This window comes from Chiloscyllium plagiosum, unplaced genomic scaffold, assembly GCF_037043375.1.
Source record: "Chiloscyllium plagiosum isolate Xiang-an unplaced genomic scaffold, Cpla_swu_hap1 HiC_scaffold_22, whole genome shotgun sequence".
Classification (NCBI taxonomy): Eukaryota; Metazoa; Chordata; class Chondrichthyes; order Orectolobiformes; family Hemiscylliidae; genus Chiloscyllium; species Chiloscyllium plagiosum.
In genome coordinates this window covers 65578996-65606986 of record NW_028270160.1, presented here as the reverse complement: position 1 = coordinate 65606986, position 27991 = coordinate 65578996, and the positions used below count along the sequence as shown (strand labels likewise).

The 27991-nt window shown below is 42.8% G+C and overlaps 1 protein-coding gene and 1 long non-coding RNA gene across 2 annotated transcripts in view; one reads left to right on the top strand and one right to left on the bottom strand.

Annotated features, from left to right (window-relative positions):
* The window catches only part of slc25a16 (solute carrier family 25 member 16), an 80755-nt gene that overhangs the window by 35459 nt on the left and 17305 nt on the right, over positions 1–27991 (bottom strand). Inside the window, exons 2-4 of the mRNA XM_043712243.2 lie at positions 24877–25012; positions 10593–10685; positions 2411–2544 (exon numbers count right to left, since the gene is read on the bottom strand). Of these exons, the coding sequence (XP_043568178.2) occupies positions 2411–2544; positions 10593–10685; positions 24877–25012 (363 nt within the window). The remainder of the gene's footprint in view (positions 1–2410; positions 2545–10592; positions 10686–24876; positions 25013–27991) is intronic.
* LOC148146020 (uncharacterized) lies at positions 222–24929 on the top strand. The gene is made up of 3 exons (XR_015760972.1): positions 222–286; positions 17244–17466; positions 24840–24929. It is a non-coding gene; the product is annotated as an uncharacterized LOC148146020 (long non-coding RNA).

Here is a 27991-nt window from a genome sequence, read left to right as displayed (position 1 = left end):
AACATTTAAAAGGCATTTGGACAGGTACATGAATTGGAAAGGTTTAGAGGGATATGGGGCAAATGCAGGCAAACAAGACGAGTTCAGTTTAGGAAATTTGGTCGGCATGATGAGTTAGGTCAAAGGGCCTGTTTCCATGCTGTTAGAATCTATGACTGACTCTAATAAAGGAGACTAAGGGTCACTGGACTTGAAATGTTAATTTTGATTCTCTCTCCCCAGATGCTACCGGACCTGCTGAGTTTGTCCAGCACTTTCTGTTTGTGAATCAAGGGGAATTGTTAAGGTAAGGCCATATCTGAGCAAACTGAATGACTTAATCATGACTTTATATGGCTTAACCAGTTCTGTTTGTGGTCAATGGTACCCCCAGGATGTGATTTAGCAACTGTAATGTCAAAGTTATAAAACCTTACAGCACATATCTAGAGCATTAGCATAACTCTTCAGTAATACTACCAGAATGTTGTCAGTGCCTTTGGAAAACCCAGTACCTTTAGCCAATCCTTGATGCAGGTGGAACGAGTTGAATTGACTAAAGACTGACAACTGTGATGCTGTGGACCCCAGAAGGCGGCCAAGATGGATCATCCAATCAGCACTTTTGGCAATGATAATTGTAAATGCAACTGCCTTATCTTCTGTACTGGGCTCTCCATCAATGTGACTGGGAATATTTGGGGAATCGCCTCCACCTATTAGTTGTTTTCTTATCCACCGATATTCACAACGTTGATGCTTGAGGACCGCAGAGCTTAGATCTGATCTGCTGTTTGTGGGATCTCTTAACTGTATCACTTGCTCCTTCTACTGTTTGGCACACCAGTGGTCCTGTGTTCTAGCTTTTCTAGGTTGACGCTATGAGGCGATTTTTATGTCTGCCTGGTCCTGGTCTGAGCATGCTCTCCTGTACTCCTCATTTAAACAAGACTGATCTCCCAGCTTGATGGCAATGGTAGAGCTGGGAATGTGGGGGGCCGTGAGGTTATAGTTTGTGATTCAATACAATTCTGCTGATGGCCCATAGCACCTTATGAATAGCCAGTTCTAAATTGCCAGATTAGATTAGATTAGATTAGATTACAGTGTGGAAACATCTATTTGAAGTTTGTCTCAGTTAGCACTATGCCACACACAGACCAGGCAATGTTATCTGATTAGATTTCTCATAAGTGTGGACACAGATTCAATGAGCTAAATGACTTTAAACCTATGCCCTCTAGTTTTGGACTCCCCTACCCTTAGGAAAAAAACCTTGTCGATTTGTCATGCCCCTCATGATTTTATTAACCCCTAAGGTCACCCCGCAGCTGCCTACGCTCCAGGGAAAACAGCCCAGTCTATTCAACCTCTCCCTAAGGCTCAAACCCTCTAACCCTAGCAACATTCTTGTAAATCGTTTCTGAAACTTTTCAAGTTTCCCAACATTCTTCCTACAGCAGAGAGACCAGTACTGCATGCAGTATTCCAATAGTGGCATAACCAATGTCTTGTAAAGCCTCAATGTAACCTCCCAACTCCCATACTCAATGCACTGACTAATAAAGGCAAACATACGTGTTTAAATCCTAATGAAGGGCTGATGCCCGAAACGTTGACTCTCTTGCTCTTTGAATGCTGCCTGACCTGCTGTACTTTTCCAGAGCCACATTTTTCAACTCTTGACTCTCCAGCATTTGCAGTCCTCGCTTTATCCTAGTGTATAAGACCTGCCCTGACTTGCCTAAAATACAGCACCTCAAATTTATCAAAATTAAACTCCATCTACCACACCTCGGCCCATTGGCCTATCTGATCAAGATCCCATTGTACTCCAAGGTAACCTTCTTCACTGTCCACTACACCTCCAAACTTGCTAACCATATCTCCTATGTTCACATCCACATCATTTATATAAATGACGAAAAGCAGTGGATCCAGCAATGATCCTTGTGGCGCACTGATGATCACAGGCCTCCAGTCTGAAAAGCAACCCTCTACCAATACCCTCTATGGAAACACAACCTGGAAGTTCTTCTCCAATGCACCTCCTGTCCTAATTTGGAATTATATCTTCTTTCTTGCTGTATGGCTGGGTCAAAAACCTTAAATTCCTTCCCTGATGCACTTACACCATAAGGAAAGCAATAGTTCAAAAAGACAGCTCCACCCTCCTCAATGGCAATTAGGAATAGACCATAAATGTTAGCCCAGCCAGTGAAGCCTGCATTTCATGAATGAATAAAAAATACTGCTCTGGTGCTCCAGAATATTAGGCATATTAGGGTTAATTGCTGTACCACACTATTTCCCATTCATTCAGATCAGCAAGTCACAAAACAGAAATGACTGTTACAACTTGTACTTGTGTATTAATTCCATATTTTAATAATGCTGTTATCATGAATTCTATTTATTCAACTAACTTTACCTTTCTGTATCGGTCAAATGCAGTGAACTGAATAGCACCGTAAGGAAAGATCCTGACCATCATTGCTCCGTTACCTTTATACAGGCCAAGGAAGCCTTCTTTCTTTGGGACAGCACGCAGAGTAGAAAACACTCCTGTAAGAAAGATCTCAGTCACAAACTGAACTCCAAACAATGAACTTTTAATTACAAAATTGATTCAGATTACAAGCATTTCTTAAACTGGATAATTTATTAGCATTTGTGCAACAGCATCACTAGTGGAAGATTGTATTCATAACGTGAGAAATGTACAATGACAGTTTGCGTCACAAATGTAAAGACAGAAATTTAGGCAGTGAATACACAAAGAGCTTTAAAATGCATGAATTTGTGTGTTTCGTGGTCTAAATAACTCCTGTTCTTGAACTCTGCTTCACCTGCCAACTACACTGGTTTCAATACCCTTTGAGCAGTGAGATCAATATATACCAGTGAATTATTTAGAAAACATACCTTCCAAATGAACATTCTGACAAACTTGGCTTAAGGTTTTTTTTCTCCCACATTACTTTAATAACTTGGACCCACTGGTTAAAATCTATTAATGTCAAAGTAGGAATTAGTCATTCCTGCACCTGATTTTCAAGCAGAAAATATGGACAGGGAGGAACAAAATGAACTGATTTCTTTTGAGCTGCAGCCTGTAACACATATGTGATATAATATCAAAAGTTTACAAGGGCCCTACAAAGTTCTAATAAATCCCAACACCTCTTAGACGGCAGCAGCCAGTGAGCAAACCAATAGTGGGCAATTCAACCACACAGTTTTTTTTGGAACCAGTGCACCCCACAGTAATGACATTACAGCATTTTGGATGCACCCACACCAAACAGACTGCAGCACGGTGGATAGCACTGCTGTCTCACAGCACCAGGGTCGGACAGTGGTCACCACTGACCAGAAACTGAGGCGGACCAGTCGTATAAATTGCAATGAGATACAATGCATACACCAGGAATGAGAATTTTTTTTTAAGGATGGATACATTGTCACACAAAGCAGCATAGATACTGCAGATGAATGATCAGAAAATTCTCACACTTAGGATGAACTGCAGTAACATGCGTATACTTTCAAGCTAGTTCAATTGAGTGAAGTTGCAAAACTACTGAGAGGTGAATTTCTCAAGTCTGAATCTAACAGCCATCTGAACTGGCCACGAGGTTGTCTTTCCAATTGCTGTAAAGGGGAACAGAATATGAACCAGAGAAAAGTATTAGTAATGGGGCGGGGAGGGGGAATATGTGTGTGTTCATGTGTTCGGGGGCCGGATCTAGAAATATTGAGTACAGTTTAGTTGCCAAATTTAAATGAGGATAGAAGTGTGTTGGAATGAACAGGTTGTCTTAGGAGGATAAGTTGGACAGACTAGGCTAGCTTCCACTGAGAACAGTAGTAGGTGACTTCATTAAAGTGTACAAGATCCTGAGTGGACTTGACAAGCTGGACATGAAAAGGATGAGAGGGCATGGATAGGATAAATAGACAAAGTCTTTTTTCCTGGGGTGGGGGAGTCCAAAACTAGAGGGCATAGGTTTAGGGTGAGAGGGGAAAGAAATAAAAGAGGCCCAAGGGGCAACTTTTTCACGCAGTGGGTGGTATGTGTATGGAATGAGCTGCCAGAGGAAACGGAGGCAACTAGTACAGCTGCAACATTTAAAAGGCATCTGGATGGGTATATGAATAGAAAGGGTTTGGAGGAATATGGGTCGGGTGCTGGCAGGTGGGACTAGATTGGGTTGGGATATCTGGTCGGCATGGAGGGGTCGGACCAAAAGGTCTGTTTCCATGCTGCACATCTCTACGACTCTATGACTCTTGTGGGTGAATCCAGAGGTGTGGGCACTGTTTTAAAACTAGGATTCGTCCTTTTAGGAGAGAAGGGAAAAATGTTCTCCCTAAGAGGGTTGAGCAACAATAGGATACTGCCTAAGAAGATGGTGGAGATGGATCACAGAATAATGAATAATACAGAGGTGGACAGACTCTTGCTAGGCAAGGGAATTAAGGATTGTTGAGGGAAAATGGAAATGTGGAGTTCGAAACACAAACATATCAGCGAGATCTTACTGAATGCTTGAGCAGGCACGCGGCACCAAATGATCCAAATCTGTCCCGTTTGTATGTTTGTAGGTAAGCAAAAACGTGAAGTTGAGGTTATAATCATATCAGCCATGATCCTTTGAAATACTGCAGCAGGATGAGATACCATCCACCCATTCAAATGCTAAATACCTATTACCCATGCAGTTTCACTGATTCACTCCTCTCACCTCTCTACCCAGCTTGCCCAGGTTTTTGGTATTACTCGGATCTGCTTGACGGCCCAGCTGAGGTCTTTCATCTCCAAAGAGAGAAAATGCTGGAAAATCTCAGCAGGTCTGGCAGCATCAGTAAGGAGAGAAAAGAGCTGATGTTTCGAGTCTAACTGACCCTTTGTCAAAACTTTGGCCAAGATCAGGAAAAGCAAGGGTTGTTGCAATGACATGTGGGGAAATTCACTGTAAACCTTCTTCTAGCATAGAAAACACCACTAACAATTACTGTTTCCTATCCTTCAGCTAAGTTCATAATCATCTTGCTACTGTCCCTTTCATTCCATGACCTGTAACTTTCCCCTCAAATCAGTTCCATGGCACAAACATCTTTTGGAAGTCCATGTACATCACTGTCTTCATCAACCCTCTCCATTACCTCTTTTAAAAATTCCCAACAAGTTGGTCAGACACAATGTTCACCCTTCTGAATCAATCCATGTTTCCATCTAACTATTAATTCTATTCTAAATTTATTGTTTCTAGAAATTTCCCCTGCACTGACTATAATTGTTGGGCCCATCTTTACAACATTTTGAAACAATCCAGGGAAGTCTGAAAGTTAATTGCCACTGCCTCTGCAATTTCTATTCTCACTGCTTTTAATATCCTTGGACCCATCTCATCCAGTCTCACATTACTTTAGCAATTTTAAGTACAGACAGCTTTCCAATACCTCGTCCTCATTGATATTAAACTATTCTAGTGACTGTGTTTCCTCCTGTCACTGTACTCATGGCCAGGGCAGAATCTGCCTCAGTCGTAAAGACAGATGAAAAGTAATAACTTAACACCTCAACCATGTGACTTGCCTCGAAATATAAATCTCGTTTTTGGTCCCAAATTAGCCCTAATCCTCCTTTTTTTAGATTAGATTCCCTGCAGTGAGGAAACAGGCCCTTTGGCCCAACAAGTCCACACCGACCCTCCGAAGAGTAACCCACCCAGATCCATTTCCCTTTGACTAATGCACCTAACACAATGGGCAATTTAGCAAGGCCAATTCACCTGACCTGCACATCTTTGGACTGTGGGAGGAAACCGGAGCACCCGGAGAATGTGCAAACTCGACATAGATAGTCACCCAGGGCTGGAATCGAACCTGGGACCCTGGTGCTGTGAGACAGCAGTACTATCCACTGAGCCACCTAACCCTTTTTCTATTGATTTGCTTACAGAAGTGTTTTGATTTCCTTCTGTGTTGGCTGTCAGTCATTCTTTATAATCTCTTTGCTTTTGATATTTGATTTTTCACTTTCTTTCTGAACATTCTGTTTTCAGTTTGGTTTTCAACTATATTCACTACGTGACACATTGTCTTCTTGAATTTTTATTTCCTATGGCGTCCAGGGAATTTGAGGTTTGTTTATCCAGCCTTTCCCTTTTAACAGAACATACCTGAACTGCAGCCAAACCTCCTTCCCTTTGAAGGTAGCCTATTGTTCAGCTATTGTTATTCTTGCTAACCTTTGATTCCAATTAATCCAGTTCAGCTGTTTCTGCCTCATTGAAGTCTGCTCTCTGTCAGAAGAAAGTGAGGACTGCAAATGCTGGAGATCAGAGTCGAGAGTGTGTTGCTGGGAAAGCACAGCATTCCTAATGAAGAGTTTTTGCCCTAAACGTCGATTCTCCTGCTCCTCGGATGCTGCCTGACTTGCTGTGCTTTCCCAGCAAAACACTCGGAACTCTGGTGTCAGTTGATTAAATATCTTGGTTTAACCTCTCCTCACTGACTTGCACTGACAATTCAAGGTTTATTTTGAGAATTCCTGTTCTATCCTGCCTCTCCTAGTTTTGTCTACCCTTCAATAGAAACATACACTACAGTGAGGTAGCTTAACCTACTGTGGCTGTTTCAGCTCTCTGAAAGAGCTACCAATTCTTTGTGATGGTTCCATTACATTACCCATTTTCCATATTATGAAATTATCCAATTCACTTCTGAAAGTTGCTATTAAATCTGCTTCCACTTCCCGTCAGCAGTGTATTACAGATCATAATAAGAGAGGAACAGGTCAGTAGTAAATATCTTTACCTGGTTTTTCTGAAACTGATCATGAATCTGCATTATCAAGTTATAGACTGTCTGCCATTGAGCTTCTCAAATCTGTTATTAACATCCTTGGTTTTTACCTAATTTCCATGTCTTGTGTCAACTGTAGTCTTTGAAATCCCATTTCCCTTTTCAAAGTTAATACTGGATTGCATCATTTGCACTTTCATAGTGCATTCTGGATATCTCACTATACAAAATAACACTTCCTTTTATCTCTGCTTTTTCTTCCCATTTACTGCATCAATCTGCAAACGTCAACCACACTGTAGCCCAACATGTCTGTGAGAATGTAGGTTCAACTACCTGCTGAATTTGGGATCAGCACAAAATGGATTAAAACAGCTTTCAGTTCTGCTCAACAGGACTGCTTTGTTAAATGATAAGATTCTGATAAAGTGGAAAAGTCACTCAGTCAAGTTTTAAGGATTTGGAGTATTTATTTCATCATTCTTGATAGTAATCAAGTGCTTAGGTGGATCTGTAGCAACATCTCACATCGGAGAGATGAAAAACGTGAATGTATCAATTTGGCTCCACATTATCTGAAGTTTGCACCATGTTTCTTTTAATGTATTGCATTTTAATGTTAGTATGCATCGTAAGTACAGATTAAGGTAGAATCACAGTGCAAGTCTGACATAATGCAGATGATAGGGGCCAAAAAGTGAGACATTTTAGATGGGTACTTCAGATCCTTTTGCTGGCAGCTGCATACTTAATCATGGAGAGATTATTTTACAAAATCAAGTAGCTATGTGGGATTGAAGCAGAATTTTAAAAAGAGAAAAGCATTTCCTTCAGCTGGAGAAAGCAATTGTCACGTTGAGCCAAGGGGCTGCAATAAAGGTGGTGTTTGGATAGAAACAGTATTAATTTCATCTGTCTGCTTCAATCTCATGGTATGGAGGTCTGGTGTTGGACTGGGATGGACAAAGTTAAAAATCACTCAACAGGTATTAGGCAAGAACTTTCAAAAGCTGATTGGGGGCAGATGTTCGCAGGTAAAGGGATGGCTGGAAAATGGGAAGCCTTCACAAATGAGATAACAAGAATCCAGAGAAAGTATATTCCTGTCAGGGTGAAAGGAAAGGCTGGAAGGTATAGGAAATGCTGGATGACTAAAGAAATTGAGGGTTAGGTTAATAAAAAGGAAGCATATGTCAGGAATAGACAGGATAGATCGAGTGAATCCTTAGAAGAGTATAAAGGCAGTAGGAATATACTTAAGAGGGAAATCAGGAGGGCAAAAAGGGGACATGAAATAGCTTTGGGGAATAGATTTAATGAGAATCCAAAGGGGTTTTACAAATACATTAAGGACAAAAGGGTAACTAGGGAGAGAATAGGGCCCCTCAAAGATCAACTAGGAGAAAGTGAGGACTGCAGATGCTGGGGATCAGAGCTTAAAAATGTGTTGCTGGAAAAGCGCAGCAGGTCAGGCAGCATCAAAGGAGAAGGAGAATCGATGTTTCGGGCATAAGCCCTTCTTCAGAGAAAGGATTCCTGTGTTGCAGATGTTTCGTCCCCTGTCTAGGTGACATCCTCAGTGCTTGGGAGCCTCCTGTGAAGCGCTTCTGTGATGTTTCCTCTGGCATTTATAGTGATTTGTATCTGCCGCTTCCGGTTGTCAGTTCCAGCTGTCCGACCTGGACCCAATATACCGGCTACTGCAGCGGACAGCCGGAACTGACAACCGGAAGCGGTAGATACAAGTCACTATAAATGCCGGAGGAAACATCACAGAAGCGCTTCACTGGAGGCTCCCAAGCACTGAGGATGTCACTATGACAGGGGACGAAACGTCTGAAACACAAATTCCCAGCTCGGCAAACAGAACCACATCTATAGGGAGAGGCCGAACAGGCTGGGGCTGTTTTCCCTGGAGCGTCGGAGGCTGAGAGGTAACCTTACAGAGGTTTACAAAATTATGAGGGGCATGGATAGGATAAATAGACAAAGTCTTTTCCCAGGGGGGAGTCCAGAACTAGACAGCATAGGTTTAGGGTGAGAGGGGAAAGATATAAAAGAGACCAAGGGACAGCTTTTTCACAGGGAGGGTGGTACATGTATGGAATGAGCTGCCAGAGGAAGTGGTGGAGGCTGGTACAATTGCAACATTTAAAAGGCATTTGGATGGGTATATGAATAGGAAGGGTTTGGAGTGATATGGGCCGGGTGCTGGCAGGTGGGACTAGATTGGGTTGGGATAGCTGGTCGGCATGGACGGGTTGGACCTAAGGGTCTGTTTCCATGCTGTATATCTCTATGACCAAGTTATAGTCAACAGGTTTAGATGGAAGCACTGTTCAAGCTTTTGGAGCACTGCTCCTTCGTCAGGTAGCTAGTGGGGCAGGATTATTTACTATAAATTCTGTATCCTATGATCCTGCTCCACTAGCTACCTGATGAAGGAGCGGTGCTCAGAAAGCTTGTACTTCCAATTAAACCTGTTAGACTATAACCTGGTGTTGTATGATTTTTAACTCAATCTCACAGGAGAGATTTATTTACCATGCTGGTAGTAAAATTATTACCTTTCATATTTCTGCAAGGGCATAATTTATTTTTTCTTGATGCAGTGAACACTCTCACTATTGGTGAATTCGCAATACATTGATCCACTTCATATCAGACTTTCACTGCAATATAAGTATTTAGAGCAAGTCACTGTTTCCTATGGTCAGGCTAGAACTGAGCTTGGTAACTGAGTTCTTATAATGAATTATGAACTCAATACTTCAGAATTCATTTGACTGAACACTCATGCTGGTGGGGTAACATGATGTCTTACAGATAAAGATCCAATTCTGTGATTGTTACACTTGATGTCTGTGTTTAAGTCATGAAATACGAGGAGGCAGTCCAACAGTGTCAAACTCCACTCACATTCCCTTCCCTCACCCTACTTTATGTTTTACTTCTATTTCCCTCTTAATTCCAAGGTGATAGTTTTCCTTTGCCATTGTGCTACTTCATGCTCCTCATTACCAAGCGCTGACCACCAATTAGTTCAAAGCAACAGAAGCAAATTAACTCCTGAGCGGAGGACTGGGGAATTGTGCAAGAAGGAGAATTTTGCAGAAATTAGAACAAAAGGAAATACATTAGAAATTGTCTGCAGGAATTACTCAGCTGGTTTATTTTTCTAAGGTGCACATTTATATCGTAGTTGTTGCTTTAAGTGTGTGATTACTTTGTGCTGAGGCAGATCAGCTTGAGCAACACAGATATGTGGACAGTTTAGAGAATAGTTCTAGATTGTTCCTACTGAGTGGTCCTTTTCTTGTGGAGCTATTATTCTATTATTATTCTAAAATAATAGCTGTCTATTATTTCCCATTCCAGACAAAGGTTGGACCTCATCCACTTAGAGAAAGTGAGGCTGCAGGTGCTGGAGATCAGAGTCGAGTGTGTGGTGCTGGAAAAGTACAGCAGGTCAGGCAGCACCCGAGGAGCAGGAGAATCAACGTTTCAGGCATAAGCCCTTCATCAGAAATCCTTATGCCCGAAACGTCGATTTTCCTGCTACTTGGATGCTGCCTGACCTGCTGTTCTTTACCAGCACCACACTCTCGACCCACATCCACTTGTATCAAGTTCCCGAACAAAAGTATGCTATGTTAAGTACTCATTCAGACTCTACCTTTAATCTCAAATGGGTCACTTGCAACCTGACTAACATTGGTCCCAGTTTCTTTGAACACTGGCATGTTCCAATATGCAAATTAAAAAATTCCAGCAGACTGACAGATCCTCTTAATAATTACCAAGGTGTTTGTAATGCCGGTTGTGAGCTTGTAGTAAAATTTTCACTCGATCCAGAGGAGCAATTGTTGACTTTGCACAACATCCTGCAATACCTGCACAGAACATTTATGTAAATTAATTTTCAGCGGCAACAACATTTATGTAAATTAATTTTCAGCGGCAACAAAATGTTAATTTTCAACATTTTCACGTAACAAATAACACCAATTACCGTCCTAAATTTGATGTCATGGTTGAGATCAAATAGCACAGCAAATTCAATGGGCCAAGTGACCTAATTCTGCTCTTGTATCTTATAGTCAGCTGTAATTCAGTATAGCATAATGACCCAAGTAAAACACAACAAAACAGGAGAAGAAATAAAGAAATAAGATCATAAGAATGTAGGAGGGGAAGTAGGCTATTCAGCCCATCAAGTCTGCTGCACCATTCAATGGATGATCAGATAATCCTCAACTCCAGTTTGCTGCCTTTTTCATATAGCCCTTAATTCTCTTACTGATTAAAAATCTTGTCTAGTTTTAGTAAGACCTCCCTATTTTTATACTCCATTCCCTTTGAAATAAAGACTTGCAGTCATTTGCCTTCGCCATTATCTGAAGTGAGGCGCTTTTTGTGATTCATGCACGTGGACCTCCAAATTCCTTTGAACTACAGCTTTCTGTAGTCTTTCGCCATTTAAATAATATTCAGCTCTTCTATTCTTCCTGCCAAAGTGCATAACCTCACTTTCCCATATTATATTTCATCTGCCAAGTTTTACCTACGCTACTAACCTGTTTTTATCCCCTTGTAGACTCTTGGTGTTATCCTTACCCTTTGCCATTTCATTTATTTTTCTGTCATCTGCAAAGTTGGCTGTAGTATATTCATTTTCTCATCCAAGACATTAAATAATTGTAAATCATTGTGGCCCCAGCATTTCTCATAACTGTACTCCACTAGTTACAGGCTACTATATTAAAAATGCTCCCTTCATCCAAACCTTGTCTATGAGTTTGCTGATTCTCTACTCATGCGACTACACCAACACCATCTGCTCTTATCTTATTAAATGCCTTATGTGTGGTACCTTATTGAATGCCTTTTGGAAAGCCAGATACATTACACCCTGTACCAAATCTTGCTTACAACCTCTTAAAAGAACTGTAATAAATTTGTCTGGATGATTTCCCCTTCATTGTTACGTATCTCTAAATCATTCATAGCAGTCTCCAGTAATTCCCATTGGCAGATGTTAGGCTAACTGGCCTACAATTACCCTACTCCTTTGTCTCCCTACTTTTTTGAATAAGGGTACTACAATAGCAATTTTCCACCATCTAAGGACTACTGGAAGATTACTGCCAGTGCATCCACTATCTAGGTTCCTATTTCCTTCAATAATCATTTAATTCAGCCCTTTAAATCTGTTCTGCCTTTCAACAAGATTATGATCATCCCCTTCAAATCCACTTTGCTGCAGTATCCCTAAACCCCTTTAACATCCAAAATTCACTCACCTTTGTCTTGAATAAAGTCAATAACTGTGTGTCTACTGATTTCTTGGATAAAGGATTTTAGATTCACAAACCTTTGAGTTGAGAAATTTCTCATCTCAGGCTCTGGTGCTGTCCACTCAATCTGGGAAATATCTGACACTCTCAGTAATTACTTTCTCAAGCTCCTTATGAATACAATGTTTAAATCAGATCAGTGTTCACTTTACTAAATGCTATCTAACTTCAATATAGGCCAAGTCCACTCAGTTTCACCTCATAGATAAAAACATCATGCTGGAATATAGCCTAGTAAATCTTTGTCGCATTCCCTCAGAGGCAAATATATTCTGCATTAGGTGAGGAAATCAAAACACAATAATGTACTCTGGACATAATCTCACCAAAGTTCCAATATTAGAGGGCAATTTATTCACTCATAGCCCTCAAAATAAAGGTGAAGAGCCTATTTGTTCTCGGAACTGCTTGCTGTGGCTGCATATTAATTCTCTGATTCGTGTATGTCATCCACGTTCTTTAAACACCAAAACACCCCTGTTCCTTAACATGCAAAATGTTTTGCTTTTTTATTATCCTTCAGAAATCCACTTCTCACCTCATATTCTATCTGCCATGATCTTGCATGCTTGTTTAACTCATTACTATTTCTTTGCAGCCTTTTAGTGCCTCCGTGCAATTTACTTTCCCACGTCAGAGACCTTAAATACAAACACTCAGTCCGCTCCTCTGAGACACTGAGATAGATTGTAAATAACTGAGGCCCAAACACTGATTCTTGCCCTTCCCTACTGGTGACAGCTGGCAAACACAAAAAGTACCTGTTCATTCCCTCTCTCGGTTGCCTCAGTTAATTAATCCTTAATCCATGAACCCTAATTTTACACAATAATTTGCAGCGTGGCACCTTGTTGCACAACTTCCAAAGGTCCAAATACACAACATTAACTGGTTCCCCTTAACTGCTCTGCTAGTTGCAACCTCAAGCTCCACTTCACAAGTTGAGCACAAATTGTATTAAAAGAGGAAGTGTTTGAGAAACACAGCAGATCTAGCAGTATCTGCAAACAGGGAAAAAAACAATTGACGTTTTGAATCCAATATACCTCGTCTTCAGCTCAAACTGCATGGTTACACTCTCAAAAGTGCCAGCATCAGTTATGAAATTAAACCAAACACCCCATTTACACAACCAACAATGGTGAAATAAGGGAACTGAAGGATACAGGAAGCAGAAGAGGAACACAACATTAGAAGATTATGGGGAGGAAGTAGTTACCAAGGGAATGATGCAGACAAAGAGAAAGCAATGTCTCTGGCTTTTCTAATGTTTATGTGAATTAAATGACATTTTATGCAATGTTAGAACATAGAACATTACAGCGCAGTACAGGTCCTTTGGCCCTTAATGTTGCGCCAACCTGTGAAATCAATCTGAAGCCTACCTATCCTACACTATTCCATTTTCATCCATATAGAAACCCACTGACTCTCACAGCTACCAGGATTACACCTCTTCCCACCCTACTTCCTGCAAAAATGCCATCCCGTATTCCCAATTCCTCCGCCATATCTGCTCCCAGGAGGACCAGTTCCACCACAGAACACACCAAATGGCCTCCTTCTTTAGAGATCGCAATTTTCCTTCCCACATGGTTGAAGATGCCCTCCAACACATCTCATCCACATCCCGCACCTCCGCCCTCATACCCCACCCCTCCAAACGTAACAAGGACAGAATCCCCCTGGTCCTCACTTTCCACCCTACCGACGTTCGCATTAACTGCATCATCCGCTCACATTTCCGCCACCTCCAAACACACCCCACCACCAAGGATATATTTCCCTCCCCACCCCCTTCCGCTTTCCGCAAAGACCATTCCCTCCGTGACTACCTGGTCAAGTCCACACCCCCCATCAACCCATCCTCCTGTCCTGGCACCTTCCCCTGCCACCGCAGGAATTGCAAAACCTGTGCCCACACCTCCTCCCTCACCTCCATCCAAGGCCCCAAAGGAGCCTTCCACATCCATCAAAGTTTCACCTGCACATCCACCAATATCATTTATTGCATCCGTTGCTCCCGATGCGGTCTCCTCTACATTGGAGAGACTGGACGACTCCTAGCAGAGCGCTTCAGGGAACATCTCCAGGACACTCGCACCAATTAACCCCACCGCCCCGTGGCTCAACATGTCAACTCCCCCTCCCATTCTGCAGAGGACATGCAGGTCCTGGGCCTCATCCACCGCCGCTCCCTCACCACTCGACACCTAGAGGAAGAACGCCTCATCGCCTGTCTCGGAACACTTCAACCCCAGGGCATCAATGTGGACTTCACCAGTTTCCTCATTTCCCCTCCCCCCACCTTACCTCAGTTCCAACCTTCCAGCTCAGCACTGTCCTCATGACCTGTCCTACCTGCCAATCTCCCTTCCCACCCTCCCCTCTGACCTACCACTTCCATCCCCACCCCCATTCACATATTGTACTCTTTGCTACCTTCTCCTCAAGCCCAGCTCCCCCCATTTATCTCTCCACCCTGGAGGCTTCCTGCCTCTATTCCTGATGAAGGGCTTTTGCCCGGAACATCAATTTTCCTGCTCCTCAGATGCTGCCTGACCTGTTCTTTTCCAGCACCACTCTAATCTAAACATTTTCTTCCATATGCCTATCCAATTACCATTTAAATACCCTTAAAGTTGGAGAGTCTACTACTATTGCAGGCAGGGCTGTCAATGCCCCGACTACTCACTGCGTAAAGAGACTACCTCTGACATCTGTCCTATATCTATCACCCTTCAATTTAAAGCTATGTCCACTTGTGCTAGCCATCACCATTCGAGGAAAAAGGCTCTCACGGTCCACCGTATCTAACCCTCTGATTATCTTGAAAGTCTCAACTAAGTCACCTCTCAACCTTCTTTTAACGAAAACAGCCTCAAATTCCTCAGCCTTTCCTCGTAAGACCTTCCCTCCATACCAGGCAACATCCTCATAAATTTAAGTTGAACTTTAAGTACATTTAAGTGGTCATTGAACAAACATATGGACGTACATGGAATAGTGTAGGTTAAATGGGCTTCAGATTGGTATGACAGGTCGGCGCAACATCGAGGGCTGAAGGGCCAGTACTGCGCTGTAATGTTCTATGTTCTAAATCTCCTCTGAACCCTTTCCAAAGCCTCAACATTCTTCCTATAATGTGGTGACCAGAATTGTATGCAATATACCAGTGCAGCCGCACCAGAGTTTTGTACAGCTGCAGCATGACCTCGTGGTTCCGGAACTCAATCCCTCTACTAATAAAAGCTAACACACCTTTTTAACACCCTATCAACCTGGGTGGCAACTTTCAGGGATCTATGTACATGGACACCAACATCTCTCTGCTCATCTGCACTGCCAAGATTCTTACTATTGGCCCAGTACTCTATTTCTGTTGCTTCTTCCAGAGTGAATCACCTCACACTTTACTGCATTAAACTCCATTTGCCACCTCTCAGCCCAACTCTGCAGCTTATCTAAGCCCCTCTGTAACCTGCAACATCCTTCAGTACTAACCACAACTCTACCGACCTTACTGTCATCGACAAATTTACTAACCCATTCTTCTATGCCCTCGTCCAGGTCATTTATTTAAAATGACAAACAGCAGTGGACCCAAAGCAGATCCCTGCGGTATACCATTAGTAACTGAACTCCAGGATGAATACTTTCCATCAACCACCACCCTCTGTCTTCTTTCAGCTAGCCAATTTCTGATCCAAACCACTAACTCAATCTCATATTTTGTGCAACAGCCTACTGTGGGGAACCTTATCAAACACCTTACTGAAATCTGCATACACCACATCAACTGCTTTACCCTCATCCACCTGTTTGGTCACCATCTCAAAGGACTCAATAAGGTTTGTGAGGCATGACCCACCCTTCACGAAACAGTGTTGACTATCCCATATCAAATTATTCCTTTCGAGATGATTATAAATCCTCTCTCTTATACCTCTTTTCAACACTTTACCCACAATCAAAGTAAGGCTCACTGGTCCATAATTACCAGGGTTGTCTCTACTCCCCTTCTTGAATAAGGGGACAACATTTGCTAACCTCCAGGCTTCTGTCACTATTCCTGTAGACAATGATGACATTAAGATCAAAGCCAAAGGCTTGGCAATCTCATCCCTGTCTTCCCAGAGACTCCTAGGATAAATCCGATCCTGCCCAGGGGACTTGTCTATTTTTACACTTACCAGAATAGCCAACACCTCCTCCTTGCGAATCTCAATCCCATCTAGTTTAATAGCCTGTATCTCAGTATCCTCCTCAGCAACGTTGTCTTTTTCTCGTGAGAATACGGTCGAAAAGTTTTTATTTAGCACTTCCCCCATCTCCTCTGACTACTATCTTTGATTGGCCCTAATTTTACTCTAGTCATTCTTTCATTCCTGATATACGAATGGAAAGCTTTAGTGTTTTCCTTGATCCTACTTGCCAAGAGTCACTGTGAAATGAAAAATAGTGCTGAAATCGAAAGAGATGGTGACAAGCTAAATGTCTTGTGCAGAATGGAAATCTGATGTCATGGTCAAAGCTCAAAGACTTGATGAAGCATCCTAAAGAAGGAAACCAAGGAAGAAAAACAGGGTGATTTAAGGAAGGAGTTTAGGATCTACACAACTAAAGGTAGTGCCACCAACAGCGGTACATTTAAAATCTAGAGTGCTCAAAAACAGAATCCAAGGAGTGTAGCTATCGTCGAGTTGTGGCATCCAAGAACATTACACAGAAAGGATTTGATCTTCAGTACTTTCCAGGATCCAACCATTTGCCGTGTAATTCCTCGCCTTTTTAATCTTTCCGAACTGCATTACCTCATACTACTCCGGTTTGAATTCCATTTACTACAGCTCTGTCCACCTGAGTTGTTTTTGATATCCACTTACAGTTTATAGCTATCCTCCTCACTACCTTACCAATTCACATGCCACCTTCGAACATCTTGATTATATCCCCTACATTTAACCTCAAATCATTAATGTATACCACAAACAGCAGGGAATCCAACACCAAGACTTGTGCAACCCCACTGGAAACGGACTTGTAGTCACAGAAACATCCTTCCTCCAACATCCTCTATTTTCTGCCTTTCAGCCAATTGTGGATCCAATGTGTCTCTCTGCCTTGGATTCCATGGGCTCCTAACTTTCTTCGAGGAGAAAGTGAGGACTGCAGATGCTGGAGATCAGAGCTGAAAATATGTTGCTGGAAAAGCGCAGCAGGTCAGGCAGCATCGAAGGAACAGGAGAATCGACGTTTCGGGCATAAGCCCTTCTTCAGGAATGAGGAAAGTGTGTCCAGCAGGCTAAGCTAAAAGGTAGGGAGGGGGGACTTGGGGGAGGGGCGTTGGAAATGCGATAGGTGGAGGGAGGTCAAGGTGAGGGTGATAGGCCGGAGTGGGGGTGGGGGTGGGGGCGGAGAGGTCAGGAAGAAGATTGCAGGTTAGGAAGGCGGTGCTGAGTTCGAGGGATTTGACTGAGACAAGGTGGGGGGAGGGGAAATGAGGAAACTGGAGAAATCTGAGTTCATCCCTTGTGGTTGGAGATTCCCAGGCAGAAGATGAGGTGCTCCTCCTCCAACCGTCGTGTTGCCATGGTCTGGCGATGGAGGGGTCCAAGGACCTGCATGTCCTTGGTGGAGTGGGAGGGGGAGTTGAAGTGTTGAGCCACGGGGTGGTTGGGTTGGTTGGTCCGGGTGTCCCAGAGGTGTTCTCTGAAACGTTCCGCAAGTAGGCGGCCTGTCTCCCCAATATAGAGGAGGCCACATCGGGTGCAGCGGATGCAATAGATGATGTGTGTGGAGGTGCAGGTGAATTTGTGTCGGATACGGAAGTGTCCCTTGGGGCCTTGGAGGGAAGTAAGGGGGGAGGTGTGGGCGCAAGTTTTGCATTTCTTGCGGTTGCAGGGGAAGGTGCCGGGAGTGTAGGTTGGGTTGATGGGGGGTGTGGACCTGACGAGGGAGTCACGGAGGGAGTGGTCTTTTCAGAACGCTGATAGGGGAGGTGAGGAAAATATATCCCTGGTGGTGGGGTCTGATTGGAGGTGGCGGAAATGATGGCGGATGATACGCTGTACATGGAGGTTGGTGGGGTGGTAGGTGAGGACCAGTGGGGTTCTGTCCTGGTGGCGGTTGGAGGGGTGGGGCTCAAGGGCGGAGGAGCGGGAAGTGGAAGAGATGCGGTGGAGGGCATCGTCGACCACGTCTGGGGGGAAATTGCGGTCCTTGAAGAAGGAGGCCATCTGGGTTGTACGGTTTTGGAAGTGATCCTCCTGGGAGCAGATGCGGCGGAGACGAAGGAATCGGGAATATGGGATGGCGTTTTTACAGGGGGCAGGGTGGGAGGAGGTGTAGTCTAGGTAGCTGTGGGAGTCGGTCGGTTTATAGTAAATGTCCGTGTTGATTCGGTCGCCCGAGATAGAAATGGAAAGGTCTAGGAAGGGGAGGGAGGAGTCTGAGACGGTCCAGGTGAATTTGAGGTCGGGGTGGAAGGTCTTGGTAAAGTGGATGAACTGTTCAACCTCCTTGTGGAAGCACGAGGCAGCGCCAATACAGTCATCGATGTAGCGGAGGAAAAGGTGGGGGGTGGTGCCAGTGTAGCTGCGGAAGATGGACTGTTCCACATATCCTTCGTAGGGGATGTATAACACAATCCCAATCAGGTGATCATCCCCTTCTTATTTCTCAGTTCCACCCAAATAACTTCCCTGGATGTATTTCCAGGAATATGCTCCCTCAGCAGAGCTATAATGCTATCCCATATCAAAAACACCGCCTCCTCTCTTGCCTCCTTTTCTATCCTTCCTGTAGCATTATCTCAGGAAAATTTGCCTTTCCCTAGTTTGGAACTTTTATCGCGGCCCATCCTTAACATAGAACAGTATAGCACAGTACCCTTTAGCTCTTGATGTTGTGTCATCCTTTTATCCTACTCTAAGATCAAACTAACCTACATACCCATCATTTTACTATCATCCATGTGCCTATCCAAGAGTCGCTAAAATGTCCCTAATGTATCTGATTCTACTACCACCGCTGGCAGTGCATTCCTTGCACCCACCACTATCTGTGTAAAGAACCGACCTCTGACATCTAATTACTTTAAAATTATGCCCCCTCATGATAGTCGTTTCTGACCTGGGAAAAAGTTTCTGACTATTCACTCTATCAATGCCTCTCATCATCTTGTACACCTCTGTCAACTTGCCTCTCACTCTTCATAGATAGAGTCATAGAGATGTACAGCATGGAAACAGACCCTTCAGTCCAACCCGTCCATGCCGACCAGATATCCCAACCCAATCTAGTCCCACCTGCCAGCACCCGGCCCCTATCCCTCCAAACCCTTCCTATTCATATACCCATCCAAAAACTTCTTAAATGTTGCAATCGTACCAGCCTCCACCACTTCCTCTGGCAGCTCATTCTATACACGTACCACCCTCTGTGAAAAAGTTGCCCCTCTCACCCTAATCCTATGCCCTCTAGTTCTGGACTCCCCCAATCCAGGAAAAAGACTTTATCTATTTACCCTATCCATGCCCCTCATAATTTTGTAAACCTCTATAAGGTCACCCCTCAGCCTCCGACGCTCCAGGGAAAACAGCCCCTGCTTGTTCAGCCTCTCCCTATAGCTCAAATCCTCCAACCCTGGCAACATCCTTGTAAATCTTTTCTGAACCCTTTCAAGTTTCACAACATCTTTCCAATAGGAAGGAGACCAGAATTGCACGCAATATTCCAACAGTGGCCTAACCAATGTCCTGTACAGCCACAACATAACCTCCCAACTCCTGCACTCAATACTCCGACCAATAAAAGAAAGCATACCAAACACTTTCCTCACTATCCTATCTACCTGCGACTCCACTTTCAAGGAGCTATGAACCTGCACTCCAAGGTCTCTTTGTTCAGCAACACTGCCTAGGACCTTACCATTAAGTGTATAAGTCCTGCTAAGATTTGTTTTCCCAAAATGCAGCACTTTGCATTTATCTGAATTAAACTCCATCTGCCACTTCTCAGCCCATTGGCCCATTTGGTCAAGATCCTGTTGTAATCTGAGGTAACCCTCTTCGCTGTCCACTCCACCTCCAATTTTGGTGTCATCTGCAAACTTACTAACTGTACCTCTTATGCTCACATCCAAATCATTTATGTAAATGACAAAAAGTAGAGGACCCAGCACCGATCCTTGTGGCACTTCACTGGTCACAGGCCTCCAGTCTGAAAAGTCTTCTACCTTTGAGCCAGTTCTGAATACAAATGGCTAGTTCTCCCTGTATTCCGTGAGATCTAACCTTGCTAATCAGTCTCACATGGGGAACCTTGTCGAACGCCTTACTGATACACTCTTCTTCGCTCCAATGAGAAAAGCCCTAGCTGTCTCAACCTTTTTTCATAAGACATGCCTTCCAGTCCAGGCATCATCCTGGTAAATCTTCTCTGCACCCTTCCTATAATGGGGTGACCAGAACTGAACACAATATTCCAAGCGTGGTCTAACTAGAGCTCTACAGAACTGCAGCATATCCCCTGCTAATGAAAGCTAACACACCATACGCCTTCTTAACAACCCTATTAACATGGGTAGCAACTTTGATGAATCTATGCACATGGACCCCAAGATCCCTCTGTTCCCCTACACTGCCATACATATTGAATTGATTCGCCTGGATGCAACGTTTATGTCTGCTTACATATTTAAAAATTCTCTTTATTACTGCCTTATTTATCTTATGCTTCTCTGAAATGTGATTATATATTTGATCCTCTATCTCTCCCTGACTGTTTAGGAAAGCATATAGCACATACCCAACAGCATGTTTGCCCGTTTATGTGCTTTCTGCCTCAGCCCATATGGCCTCATTTGATGATCCTTCCAATGAAGACATGGAAAAAATGCAGCATATTGAAACATTGGTGCCTTCATCTTCATGTAGATTAGGACAGTCAAATTGATAGAGGTAACCATGAGGGATAATACAGAGTATATTCAGAATAGTTTCCCAGAACAATAGATTGTGGTTCCAACCAGGGATCAAGCTCTTTAATGTGCAATGAGACAGGTTTAATAAAGATCTCAGAGTAAAAGATCCCTTTGATAACAGTGGCCATAACATGATAGGACTTAGAGTCCAGTTTGAGAGGGAGAAACTTTGGTTAGATTCAACCATGCTAAACTTAAGGACAATTACAAAGGAATGTGGGCAGAACTAGCTGGAGTGGACTGGAAAAGGAGTTTAGATGCAGAGACAATAATAGCAAGCCTTTTAAAAATAGCTCATGATTGATAACAAAGATGTATCCCAGTGACAAAGAAGAATTCTCAGAAGGAAATAAATCAACCATGGTTAACGAGGGAAGTTAAAGATAGCTAGGAGAAAGTGAGGACTGCAGATGCTGGAGATCAGAGCTGAAAATGTGTTGCTGGAAAAGCGCAGCAGGTCAGGCAGCATCCAAGCAGCAGGAGAATCGACGTTTCGAGCATGAACCCTTCTTCAACGTTTCGGGCATGAGCCCTTCTTCGACGTTTCAAGCATGAGCCCTTCTGCAACGTTTCGGGCATGAGCCCTTCTTCGACTCATGCCCGAAACGTCGATTCTCCTGCTCCTTGGATGCTGCCTGACCTGCTGCGCCTTTCCAAGTTAAAGATAGCATCAAATTGAAAATAAAAACACTAAGCCAGAGGATTGGTTACATTTATTAAAAAAAACAAAGGACTGTAGCGACTGTAAAGAGGTTGGCTAGGTGGACTTCATAGAATGAGTTCTTTATTGGGGTTGTTAATCTGATCCAATCAGGGAGCCCTGACTGACAATATAAATAGGGGTGCATCAGACATGTTGACACTTTGGTCACTGACTCTGAATGAGGCAGTACTAAAGTCAAGGAGTGTTCATGCATAAATAAAGGGTGACTTGGTGATGGATACCAGTCTCTGTGAAGTTATATCAAGACAACGAAACAAAAACCCAAAAAATAAACAATATGATTAAACTTACAACAAAATCAAGTCAGACAGCAAAGCCTATTTAAATATACAAAAAGAAAGAGTGACCAGAGAGACTTTATAGAATGAGGCTGGTGAAATAATAATGAGCATTCAGGAAATGGCAGAGGAACTGAATAGAGGAACCTCGATTATCCGGCATTCTATTAAACAAAATACTCCCTGCCCGTGGCATTCAGGTAATCGAGGCTCCTCCGTAAATACTTTGCATCAGTCTTCATGGTACATGACGCTAATAGCAGTATTACTAAACAAAGTATAAAAGGGGATGGGGAAGAAATAAATTCAATAATTATCACTAGGTAAGAAACACTAGGGAAATTAATGGGGTTAAAATTAAGATTCAGAAAACTGCCAATGTCACACCTTATTTAAAAAATGAAAGAGACAAAGACCAAGTAACAATAGGCCAGCTGTGGGAAGAGTGTAAGCAAAATGGAAGACAGACATCATGGGATCAGGTTCTGAAGTTGTGGAATTCAAGATTGAGACCATGAGACTGCAAAGTTCTTAAGTGGAAAATGAGATGATGTCCCTTAAGTCAACATTACTTTAAGACATAATTTGAAAGAGCAGGACAGTTATTCTGGGTCTCTGAAGCAATATTTATAGAAATACAGCAGCAAGAATAGATCATTTGGCCCTTCAAGCCACTTCACCTTTCACTATGATGATAGTTTGATCATCCAACTCTTTAGCCTGTTTCTGCTTTTCTACCATACCCTTTGATCCCTTTAGCCCCAAGTGCTATATTCAACTCTTTCTTGAAATCTTGTAATATTTTATTATATAGTTGCAGCAATTCATCCCTGCTGCTGTACTCAAATCCTCTCCACAGCCTTTGCTGCACCTACATGGTTACCTTCAGTGACTGGTGTATGAGGGATACCCAGGTCTTGTTGCACATGCCTCTCTCTCAATTTATAACCAGATTATAATCCACCTTCCTGATTTTGCTTCCAACGTGGATAAGCTCACATTTATCCACATGATACTACATCTGCCATGCATTTGCCCACTCACTCATCTTGCCCAAACCCCATCACTTAAGCATTCCTGAGCCTTCTCATAGCTCACCCTCCCACCCAACATTATATTAACCACAAATTTGGAGATATTAGATGGAGGAACTAAATGTAATAGGTTTTGTGAATAGCTTAGGTCCTAGCACTGAGCCCTGTCGTATCTCACTAGTCATTATGTAGAGGACTGGGGTGGACAAAGTTAGAAATCACACGACACCAGGTTATAGCCCAAGTGGTTTATTTCAAATCACAAGCTTTCAGAGCATGGCCCCTTCAGGTGAAGTGTAAGGGAATCTCACAGAACACAGAATTTATGGGCAGAGAGATCAAAAGGTCATATAAATGGTGTGAGTAGAGTGTCAAATAATAAGTCTCTGCAGGTGATCAAGAGTGTTAGATGGGGTGTGAGTAAAGTGTCAATAGCTAAATAACAACCAAAGGAATGACCTATGATCTGATTAAATGAGGCAGAGAGATAATTACAAAAATTTAAGATGGTGCTGGAAACAAACGAAATGACTACAATAACATGGAACACAAACAAAAGCCACTGGAAAAGCCAGCAGCATATGTGAAGGAAGGGTCACCAGACCAAAAACATTCACTCAGATTTTTTTTTAACAGATGCAAATAAAAACTGAATGAACTGCGGACACTGTAAATCACAGGCAAGAACACAGGTTGCGGGGGGGGGGGGGGGGGGGGGGGGGGGGGGGGTCAGCGGGGTCTGGCGGCATCTGTGAAGATAAATCAGAATTAACATTTCAATTCCAGTAACCCTTCTTCTGGTTTTTCTTCACAGATGCTACCTGATCTACTAGCTTTTCCAGCAGCTTCTGTTTTTGCTCCATGTTATTCCAGTTATTTGGTTTGTCTCCAGCACCATCTTATTTTTAAGTTTTTGTAATTATCTCTCTACCTCGATTGATCAGATTATAAGTCATCTCTTCGGTTGTTATTCAGCTACTGACACTTTACTCACACCATCTAACACTCTTGATCACCTGCACACTATTCCACACTCCACTCACCCAATCTGAATAATCTTTTGATCGCTCCACCCATAAATCCTGTGTTCTGTGTGCTTCCCTCTCACTTCACTTGACGAAGGACTACACTCCAAAAACCTGTAACTTCATAGAAACCTGCTGGATTGCAACCTGATCTCATGTGATTTCTGCCTTTGTCCATTAGTCATTGCCTGCCATTCAGAAAAAAAACCTGTTCATTTATACTCTACTTCCTGTCTGTAAACTAGTTTTCTATCCATTTCAATACAAAGGAACCTCAAATATCCAACATTCGATTATCCAAATTTTGGATTACTTGAACAAGATCGCAAGGTCCCAATGCACGGCTAAACTATCTTATCTGGCATTCGATTAACCGAACGATATACTCCCTGACCTGGCCTTCGGATAATTGAGGTTCTTCAAAACAAAAACATCCATCCCTATATCCCTGAATCAACAACACAAAAACAGATTATTTGGTCATTCCTGTCTGTGGGAGTTGCTTTGTACAAACAATATTTTGTGTAGCCTATTACAAATAATTATTCTTTAAAATAAATAATTCTTTAGCTGTGAGGCACTTTTGGACAGAATTGGATTGAAAAAAGCACCACATAAATGCAAGTCTTCCTTTTTCTTGCAGTTAATTATAATGGACCAATTATTCATAATTTGGTTACCTCCTGCCACCAAGGAGCGCAGCCAAAAGAAGTCTCGACGAGTGGGGGCGCCCACACCAGTTTTGGCACTGGCTGGAATGGATGCTTCTGTTGTCATGACTACTGGAGGTTTGAAAGATGTTTGGTCCTTCTGCAGCTACAAAAAAAATTATCCAAAGTTAATGGAGCACTAGATATCTCACAAATAAAGTATCACCAATGCTGCTTTCTATTTCTTCTCAAACATAACGTTACTGTTCTGAATATCCCACCAAATCTATGAACATTCAAAGAGAAAATTACTGTAATGGGATCAGATGGTGGATAACAATGGTTGTAGTGAACGAACAGGAAGATGTAATTATTCTCCGATTGGATATTAAAGGATGTAGGAAGTGAGCAAAGGAGAGAGATTCAATGAGGTGAAATAATAAATAATATCTCACCTCTCTGAGCTACAAGTTCTAGATTCGTGAAAAGGGGAAAGATTTGCTTTCTGAGTACCCCATTAAATCATGTTATAATATTAAAGAGATCGTCAGGTTATTATATCAGCTCCCTTTTCACATCTCTCTTTAGAGGGTGCTAGCTTGGTTGGTCTTTCCTGTCAGCATCACCTTAATTTTTCTACTTCTTATCCCCTCTACCCTCTCTATATTCTTCGATGCTTTTTATTTGTTTGTGGGATGCACGTGTCACTTGTAAGAGCAGCTTTGGTGCCCATCTCTAATTGCTCGAAAGGTGATAGTGAACTGCCTGCTTGAACTGCAGCTAAGTATCAGGAGCTGTTAGGAAGGGAGCTCCAGGATTTTGGCCAAGCAATACTGAGGAACAGCAATATAGCTCTAATCAAGATGGTGTGCAGCTTGGATAGTATGATAGTGTTCTCATGTATCTGCAACCATTGTCCTTCTAGCTGATGATGGTTGCAGGTTTTTAAGGTGCTGTCAAAGGAACCTTGCTGAACTACTGCAGTGCACCTTGCAGCTGGTACACAATGCTGGCACTATGTTGTGATGGAAGGAATGAATGCTGTAGTGGATGGATGGGTTCAAGTGGGCTACTTTGTCCTGGATGTCGTCAAGCTTCATCTCGAGGCATCAAGTCAAATAACATGGGAACATACTTCAGTCCAACACATCCACGGCGACCAAGTCTCCCAAACTGAACTAATCCCAATAGCTTGCGTTTGGCCCAAATCCCTCCAAACCTTTCCTATTCATGTACCTGTCCAAATGTTTTTTAAATGTTGTAACTGTACCTGTATCTACCAATACTTCCTCTGGCAGTTCATTGTCCATACAAACCTACATGAAAAGGTTGTCCCTCAGGTCCCTTTTAAATCTTTCTCCTTCCTTAAAAATATGCCCTCTAGTTTTTAACTCCACCAACCAAGGAAAAAAACCTTTCCTATTCACCTTATCTACGCCCCTCATGATTTTATAAACCTCTCTAGTGTGACCTCTCAATCTCCTACACTCCAGTGAAAGAAGTCCCAGCCAATCCAGCCTCTCCCTATACCTCAAACCCTTCAGTTCCTGCAACATCCTGGTATACCTTTTTAGAACACACCCCGGGCCCAATTTAATATCCTTCCTATAGCATGGCAACCACAGTTGAGGTGCTAAAAGACTGGTGGGTGGCTAATGTGGTGTCATTATTTAAGAAAGGTGGTAACGAAAAGCCAGGGAACTGTAGACCAATGAGCCTGATGTCAGTGGTAGGGAATTTGTTGAGGGGATTGAAAGGCAAAGGAATAGCAAACATGGCTTTGCGTGTGGCAAATCATTTCTCACTAGCTTGGCTGAGTTTTTTGAAGAACAATGGTCATTGTCTATATGGATTTCATTTGAAAAGATTCTGCACGGTAGAATCCAGGGAGTGCTAGACATTTGGATACAAAATTGGTTTGAAATTAGGAGACAGAGGGTGATGGCGGAGTGTTATTTTTCAGACTGGAGGCCTGTGACCACCTGTATGTCACAAGGTTCAGTGCCAGGTTCACTGCTTTTTGACCTGGCAACATCCTTGTAAATTTTTTCTGAACCCTTTCAAGTTTCACAACAATCCTTCATGTAGGAGAGAGACCAGAATTGCACGCAGTATTCCAACACTAGCCTAAGCAATTTCCTGTATAGCTGCAAAATTATCTCCCAATTCCTATATTCAATGCACTGAACAATAAAGACAAGCATACCAAATGCCTTCTTCACTATCCTGTCTACCTGCAACTTCACTTTTGAGGAACTATGAACCTTCACACCAAGGTCTATTTGTTCAGAAACACTCCCCAGGACCTTACCATTAAGTGTGCAAAGTTCTGTCCTGATTTGCCTTTCTAAAATGCAGCACCTCACATTTAAGTAGATTAAACTCCATTTGCCACTCCTCAGTCCTTTAGCCCATCTGATCAAGGTCCCATTGTACTCTGAGGTAAACTTTGTCATTGTCCACTACACCTCCAATTTTGGTGTTTTCTGCAAACTTACTAACCATACCCTTATGTTCACATCCAAATCATTTACATAAATGACAAAAGGCAGTGGATCCAGCACCAATCTTGTCAGACCACGGCTCAAATACTGTGAACAGTTTTGGTGCCATTATCTAAGGGAAGATATACTGGCATTGGAGACAGTCCAGAGGAGGTTCACTTAGGCTGAGGAGAGGTTGAGCCCATACTTATGGGCTTATATAAGTAGTAAAAGAGGCAACTTGATTGAAACATACAAGATTCTTCAGGGCTTGACAGGTTAGACGGACAAAGGCAGTTTCCCCTTGTGGGAGAATCTAGGTCGAGGGCAAAATCTCAGAATAAGAGGCAATGTGGGAAAGGAAACTAAGGGTGTGGCAGACGCAGAGATGGGGGCTGTGAGAAAGGCTGGTAGGGTGTTGGAAAAGAGACACGGAAAATGAAGAGGGGAGGAGAGACACTGGGGAGGAGGGCAAGTTAGGAGATGACAGAGATGAGGAGAAGTTTCTTCTTTCAGAGAATTTGTTTTGAATTTTTTTTTACAGTAGCTGAGTCACTATTCAAGACGGAGAAAGACAAATTTTAATCAATAAAGGAATCGTTAATGTGGCGTTAATGATCATTGGATCAACCATGATCTCATTGAATAGCAAAGCAGACCCA